At 33.5% G+C, this 7793-nt stretch overlaps 1 protein-coding gene across 1 annotated transcript; it reads left to right on the top strand.

Moving 5' to 3' along the window:
* The first annotated feature begins 711 nt into the window (after positions 1 to 711).
* On the top strand, positions 712 to 5079 carry LOC131637695 (acid beta-fructofuranosidase). Its single transcript, XM_058908302.1, has 7 exons — positions 712 to 1197; positions 1679 to 1687; positions 2699 to 3555; positions 3654 to 3815; positions 3945 to 4180; positions 4306 to 4393; positions 4579 to 5079. The coding sequence occupies exons 1-7, from the start codon at positions 825 to 827 to the stop codon at positions 4789 to 4791; spliced, it is 1938 nt and encodes a 645-aa protein (XP_058764285.1). The 5' UTR covers positions 712 to 824; the 3' UTR covers positions 4792 to 5079.
* Positions 5080 to 7793: the final 2714 nt, after the last annotated feature.

Here is a 7793-nt window from a genome sequence, read left to right as displayed (position 1 = left end):
GACCGAACAAAACACATCTCTCCAAAGTTCTTTTTCATTCACGATCTTCAGAAAAATGATGATATAAACATTCAACAAATCCGTTCTTGTGATAATCTTGCTGATCTTTTCACAAAGTCACTCCCAAGTAGAGCTTTTAATCAACTAGTACAAAATATTGATTTTCATCGTCGAAAAAATAATTGTTTAGCAGAGAGGGAAAAAAAATGTTTTTAAAAAAGATATTATACTATTTTTCCTTTACTAGAATTACTTTATAAAAATGGATTTAAACTATTTCCATTTCAATTACAAACTTGCATCTAGAAGGTCATTTATTTTTAGTAAAATCCAGTTAAGTTTAATTTTTATTATTTTCTGAATTATATTCATGCCCCAATCTAGGGATTAGACAATAGTAATTTGTAAGGTAATGTAATGTAATGACTAATATAAGTATATAACGGTGGCTATTATGAAATTAAAAAATGAAATAATTATGAAACCCAATAAAACAATAGTTTATACAGCAAAAGCAAACAACAACCAGAGTGAAAAATGATTGCATTAGAAAAATTGTAGGGTCACCAAACCCAATTATTGATGTAATGTCTCACAAACTAACCCTTTAGAGGGTCCCATCCCCTCCCTACACCCATAGGACATTTCTCATGCTTCATGTGAAGACGTCTTTGTTTGTTCATTCAATTTCGATCTATCCAGACTGTGGGACTCAGTCCTACTTATTATTATTTCCCTCTATATATATACATTACCAATGTCTCAATGTGTCATATAACCCTTTCAATAAATTCACATTTTACTCTCACGCTTCCTCCTCCGCCATGAGCAACGACTCTCCCTACACTCCTCTTCTTAATGGCTCCCACAATAACCACCGTAGAGAGCTTCTTCTTGTATTTTCCGGTTTGCTTTTACTTGCTTCGATAATCGCTTTTAGCGGTTACAGCGCTTCCTTCAGCGTACGTCAACCTCATGCTGACGTGTCAGCGGCTGCGTCGTCATCGATATTGTCCGATGAAGCAACGAAACCGAGCACGGTTTCGCGAGGTGTTTCTTCCGGTGTGTCGGAGAAGTCAAACACGTTTCTCTCTGGTAAGGTTGTTGGAGAAGGTGAATCGTTTCCTTGGGATAATACTATGTTGTCGTGGCAGAGAACGGCTTTTCATTTTCAGCCAGAGAAGAATTGGATGAATGGTAGTAATTTTATCGATCTATCTATCTACCTACCTATCTTTTTCATTTTCTTGTTTATTTAATTAACAAAAGTGCTTTTAGAGAAGTGATTATGATTATGAAACATGAGAGATTTCATTTTATATATTAAGCGAAAAGTTAGTTTGTTTTTCGCTTAAACTATTTGTGCCTTTCCAAGTATCATGGATTGGAATTTAGTTGTTATGTGCTGGAAAAGGATCTTATTATAATGAACAAAAAGCTAAATAGTGAAAAGAAAATAGATGAAGATGACACTTCAATTGTCATCATTATTTAGAAAGAAAAAAATTATTATCGATGGTTTTAAAATTTGTGACTACTTCTAAGTTTTAATGTTCATGACAAGTATTGGTGTACAAAGCTAACACGATTTGTTTTTTATTTTGTTTTTGTTTTTGTTGGATGGTGTTGGCTTGGACTGATGATGGAATCTGGTTTGATACTTTGCTTTGTTTCACAGATCCTAACGGTAAGAATCAATTCTGCTTTTTTTTTTTTTATCTCCTTTAATTAAGCTTAATTCGGTTTAATTAGTTACTAATTTTTAGTTTAATAGTAATTTGGTTATTTGTGGATTGAATCTTTTAGTTTAAAGGATTGGTGAATCGAAATAAAAACATTCATAAATGGTAGGACCCAGATACAGGTGAACCGGGTCTAAAATGGAGCTGGCTGTGTTTGTTTGATTTTGACACCATTAATTATGTTTTTTAATTCAGTAGTAATAGAAAAACAGAATAAGTTATGTGAGGCCCATAAAATTAATTAACATAAGCATATATTCAACGATTTTGGATTAAGGATTACATCAGAATTGATGTTTCTTTCACGTGTTTTTCATTCTGACACCTATTTAATTTATTTTTTAATATTTTGTCTTTGATTTTAACCTAACTTGTTCATTTTTTATATTTTTTTATTACTTGCCACAATACTTGTCCAACCAGAATAGTCCAGTTTCATTTTGGTCGTAGTGTAGACTCTATCACATTTTGGAATACGCAAACAAAATTTTAGAGTTTAGAGAACAGAACAAAAAATGAGATAAATTAAGAAAATTAACATGAATCTAGGTTTATTTATTTATGATTCTTGAAAAAAATAGTTTTTTATGTTTTAGTTTAATTTTTGAGTATTTTTAAAAAAAAATTTAGAGATTTAAGAAAATTGATTGTGTTTGTTTAAAATTATATACAGAAATTTTGTAGTAGTTTTTTATTAGTTATAAGTAGTGAATAACATACTTTTTCTTAAATCTCTAAGTTTTGTTATTTTGAAATTTTGGTATCTGATCATAGAATTCACTAATATGAAAATCAATCTCACTGTATATTCGTGGGATTTAATTGAAGTTTGCTTTGATTCTGTATGTATAGACTGTCCAACACAAAGATTGTTAGGACTAATAGGACCAAGTGATCTTACTTAATCTAGTTATCAAAAGTTTCTTGACATGTGTGAAAAATCTTATACATTTCAGGTCCATTGTATTACAAGGGATGGTACCATTTTTTCTACCAATACAATCCAAATGGTGCAGTTTGGGGAGACATAGTTTGGGGGCATGCAGTGTCAAGAGACATGATCCATTGGCTTCACCTTCCACTAGCAATGGTGGCGGATCAATGGTATGACAGTAACGGTGTTTGGACAGGCTCTGCTACCATCTTACCTGACGGTCAAGTCATCATGTTATATACCGGTTCAACCAACGAGTTCGTGCAAGTTCAAAACCTTGCATACCCTGCTGATCTCAATGACCCTCTCCTTGTGGATTGGATCAAATACCCTTCCAACCCGGTTCTCGTCCCTCCACCAGGCATCCTTCCTAAGGACTTTCGTGACCCAACAACCGCGTGGCTTACTGCCGAAGGAAAGTGGCGAATCACCATAGGCTCCAAGATAAACAAAACTGGTGTGGCTTTGGTTTATGATACAGTGGATTTCAAGACCTATGAGCAGAAAGATGTGTTGCTTAATGCTGTTCCTGATACTGGTATGTGGGAGTGTGTGGACTTTTTCCCTGTTTCTATGAAGTCTGAAAATGGTTTGGATACTTCCTTTACCGGCGACGAGGTTAAGCATGTGATGAAGGTGAGTTTGGATGATGATAGACATGATTATTATGCATTGGGGACTTATGATGAGAAGAAGGTTAAGTTTATAGCAGATGATTTTGAAAATGATGTTGGTATTGGACTAAGGTATGATTATGGTATATTCTATGCATCCAAGACATTTTATGATCAGAAAAAGGATAGGAGATTGTTGTGGGGTTGGATTGGAGAATCTGATAGCGAATATGCTGATGTTGCCAAAGGTTGGGCTTCAGTTCAGGTACATCTAATCTCTTTAGCATTTTAACATGAAATTCACACATTACATTACATCTACTAGTTATTAATAGAGAGTTTTTGTTTTTTTAAATGTTATAGAGCATTCCAAGAATTGTGAAGCTTGATAAGAAGACTGGTAGCAACTTAATTCAATGGCCTGTTGCAGAAGTGGAGAGTTTGAGATTAAGAAGTGATGAATTTAAAAATTTGAAGGTTAAGCCAGGGGCAGTGGTGTCACTAGATATTGGAACTGCTGCACAGGTTTGTTTTCTTATTGTCAATACTTTTTGTCTTTATGATCTTTTTTCTCTAGTAATCCATTGTTCGGTCGCAATATAAATGAAAATTTCAATTACATGACATTTGACAATTAATTTGTGGCTGCAACAGTTGGATATTGTAGCTGAATTTGAGATAGACAAAGAAGCTTTGGAGAAAACAGCTCAGTCAAATGTGGAGTATGAGTGTAGCACGAGTGGCGGAGCTTCTCGTCGTGGTGCCTTGGGACCTTTTGGTCTTTATGTTTTGGCAGATGATGGTCTTTCTGAGTACACTCCTGTGTACTTTTATATTGTTAAAGGAAGCAATGGAAAACTCAAGACTTCTTTCTGCTCTGATCAATCAAGGTACTTAACTTAATGTTTTTATGAACTTGAAATTATGCAACTAAATTAATTAGTTCCGGAAAGAAAACACTTACCTATTTGGTTGTTATAAACTCAATGTTGATAAAGTTAACTTGATTTTGAAGGTCTTCTCTAGCAAATGATGTTCATAAACAAATCTATGGAAGTGTAGTTCCAGTACTTGAAGGAGAAAAATTGTCCTTAAGGATATTGGTAAGTTGAGCCTTGTTCAAAAGAATTAGAGATTATGTGTAGATTAGCCGCAATTTAACTGTGGCAAAAATAATTAGAGGCTTTATTTAGTCACGATTTAACCATGACAATATTTTATGAAGCTCTGCAATGTCTTGCACACCCTCAAAGACTAAATGGAATATTTGTTTGTTATTATGATTTAGGTGGACCATTCTATAGTTGAAAGCTTTGCTCAAGGTGGAAGAACATGTATAACATCAAGAGTTTATCCAACAAGGGCAATCTATGGAGCAGCTAGATTGTTCTTATTCAACAATGCTATTGAAACCAATGTCACAGCTTCTCTTAAAGTTTGGCAGATGAATTCTGCATTTATACGCCCATACCACCCTGATCAAAAGAGCCAAACAAGTTAAGTTGGATATTAGAGACACGCAATCACAAGGACAAATTGTGGGGAAACTATTTGGTTGGAAAGTTGCACCTAACAACTTTAATGATCCAATCAAATCATCAACCCTTTCAATGTTTTGGGCTTTTTGCACGATGTTTGTTGGCCAATTTTTGTTCAATTGTATTTTAGAATGTTGCATAGTTATTTGATTGCCCCACATGTGATTATATTAAGAGGTTGATATGTTCATTGAAGAAATATGATGTTAATGCTCTCTATGTCTCTGAATAAAAATTTGTTATATTCTTAAGAGTTTGGTGCCCTTTTTTTTACTATAACTAGAGAGTGAAAAGAACAAAAGTTAAGTTTTGTTTGGTATTGCATTGTTGGTGCACCAAAAGCAATTTTAAAAGGAAGGCTTAGCTTCTACAAGTATTTGCTTTTATTTGATTTGATTCTACAAGTAATTTGCGGTGCGATTCAGACGATTTTGGTGTAAAAAACCATCTGAATCACAAGAAAAAAATGCACGGTTCGGTTTAATTCGGTTGGTTTTTAGAAATAAAACCAAATCAAATCAAACCAATGCAATTTGAATTGGTTTGGTGGGTTCGTTTTATTACAAAAAAATATATTGAGTCATACATACACATATGATGACAACATAGCTTTGTATAAGCATTATCAAATAACAACAAAATTCATCATATTTGAACAACAACTTTTCATTTAACATACAAAAATTAGATTAAAGAAAAGTGAAATAAAAAACATAAAATAATAGCATAAAACAATATCAAAATTATTATAATAAAATCGAAAAAAATAGAGGGGATGAAAGATTAGAGAAGATGAAAAAGAAATAGCAGAAAAGAGAAGAGATTAAAGAAGAATAGATGCATTAGAAACGTAATTGAAAGAGAGAATAGTGAAATAAAAATAAGAAGATGAAAAAGAAAGAACATAAGAGATGAGAGACTAAAGAAGAAGATGCGAGATATACATTAAAAAGAAGATGAGAAGAATGCTCAATACTGTTGGTGATTTTAGTATCATCAATGTATTTTGATAATAATGTGATTTACTGTAGGCCGATGCAATTATGCGTTAAGCTTGAAACGAGTTAGGGTAGTGCGGAGTGCACGCTCGTAGAGCCAAACGTGCAATTGAATACGAATAGTAGAAACGGGGTTCCAAGGGGCGGAGCTCCTGGCGGGGTGCGGGGCAGCGCCCTACCGGGGTCCAAGGCAGCGCCCCTGGTGTGGTCCAAGGGGCAGCGCCCTGCCGGGGTCCAAGGGGCAGCGCCCCGAACGAAATTTTCGTTTGAATAGTTGCACCCTTTCCCAACCGACATAACTGTTTTACCGAACAGGTGCGTCGTTTCCCAACCAACATAACTGTTTTACCGAACAGGTGTGTCCTTTCGATTTCTATTGTTGATCTCCTATATAAGGAGTCATTTGGCCTAGGTTTCGAATACGAAAAAGATACTTCCGCTACATTCTGATCTGTTCTCGATTGTCAGAAACAGATTGTTCTTCGAGAATTATCCCCACAAAGATTTCGTGAACCCAGACAAGAATAGGGTCGAAATACTTTGTTCGGAAAGTGAACGAACACGATTCTTGAAGATATCCAGGATTATCATACCATATTTCTAACAAATACCGCTAACAGAAATTTGAGAAGACTTAAACCTTAAGTGTGAGGAAGATAAAATTATTCATAATCGTAAGGTTAAGGCATAATAGGATTAAATCTTAAGATTGTGTTATATACTAGAACATTGTCACTTATTGTGGAACTATGGTATAATTCTCTAACACCTAGCTTAATCACCACCAACTACCATTCTTCATTCCACCACAACGGAGGCGTAGACATGCATTGAAAGTCACCAACGAGAATTAAAACCCTAATCGATTGGTTTTTTGTCTCAATCGATTGGATGACTACTTTTAATCTATTACCTTTGCCTAATATAAAAAGATTGGATGGAGAGTTCATTACATATCATTAAGATGTTATTTTAATTTGGTTAATTGTTTAAACATTCTCCAATCAATTGGGCAGTTCAAATTGTTTTCAATCAATTGGCTTAAGGTTTCAATCGATTGGGTAGTTCAAAAAGACTTTTAAAATAAAACGGACAATTACTTAATCACTTGCCTCAATTTTAAAAATATTGTTAAGATATAGAAAAGGTTTCAAAAGACATTTAGTTGTGTGTGAGTTGCCTTAATACTTAGAAGTTAATTCCTTACTTTTACAAAACTCTATTCACTTAAATTGACACAACCCGACGAGCTATCATACTTTCTCTCTTTCACAACTTTGAGACTTTCAAAATTCTTTTTCAAATACGTCAACCATATAAGCACTTTTACGAAATCTTGAATTTTCTACTAAATAAAGTTTGAGATGTCTTAAAGTCTGAATGTCATCATTAAAGAGAGTTTGAAAATTGTTATTACCAACTTCAACAGCCATTGAAGTTGTCGTTATCAAAATTTAGGCAAATTGTCAAATTACTTACCCGCAAACACGTAAATTTACAATCATGGTTAGATTTTATAATGCTTTAGCCTGCAAGACTAGTTTTGCGTATAAATATCTCTTGTAAATATTTTTTATTTTTACAATTTATCTGTCAATATTTTTTTATATTTATATTTTTAAAATAATAATATTTAAAATAAATTCAACTTCATACATAACATTTGTGAAAGAGTTTAGAAAAACATAGTTTTTTTATTGACTTAATCCTTCGTAGGGTAATTGAGAAATACAGTTGAAAGTTATTAATCGGTTCTTCTACTAAACAAATTTTCAAGTTGCAAACATAAATGAGTAATTTTCAAGTTCTTGATGGAACTCATCAATAAAACTTAGGACTTCTATCATAAGAACACATGCTAATACATTCAAAAATAAAAAAGTTGCCCGAATTCTTGAATATATATCCTCTTCCGTCGTCACAATTTTCTCTTGCTAATAAATCAAATGAGAAGTGAGAGAAGCACG

The sequence above is a fragment of the Vicia villosa genome, linkage group LG1 (assembly GCF_029867415.1).
Source record: "Vicia villosa cultivar HV-30 ecotype Madison, WI linkage group LG1, Vvil1.0, whole genome shotgun sequence".
Classification (NCBI taxonomy): Eukaryota; Viridiplantae; Streptophyta; class Magnoliopsida; order Fabales; family Fabaceae; genus Vicia; species Vicia villosa.
Note: the sequence above shows the minus strand (reverse complement) of the source record. Positions and strands in the feature narration are given on the sequence as shown.

What these genes read in the sequence shown, in the direction of transcription:
- LOC131637695 (XM_058908302.1), top strand. Translation starts at nt 825, where the DNA reads ATGAGCAACGACTCTCCCTACACTCCTCTTCTTAATGGCTCCCACAAT. An exon ending in TTCTGCTCTGATCAATCAAG is followed by an intron (nt 4,181 to 4,305) that starts GTACTTAACTTA and finishes TTGATTTTGAAG; the next exon opens with GTCTTCTCTAGCAAATGATG. An exon ending in AATTGTCCTTAAGGATATTG is followed by an intron (nt 4,394 to 4,578) that starts GTAAGTTGAGCC and finishes ATTATGATTTAG; the next exon opens with GTGGACCATTCTATAGTTGA.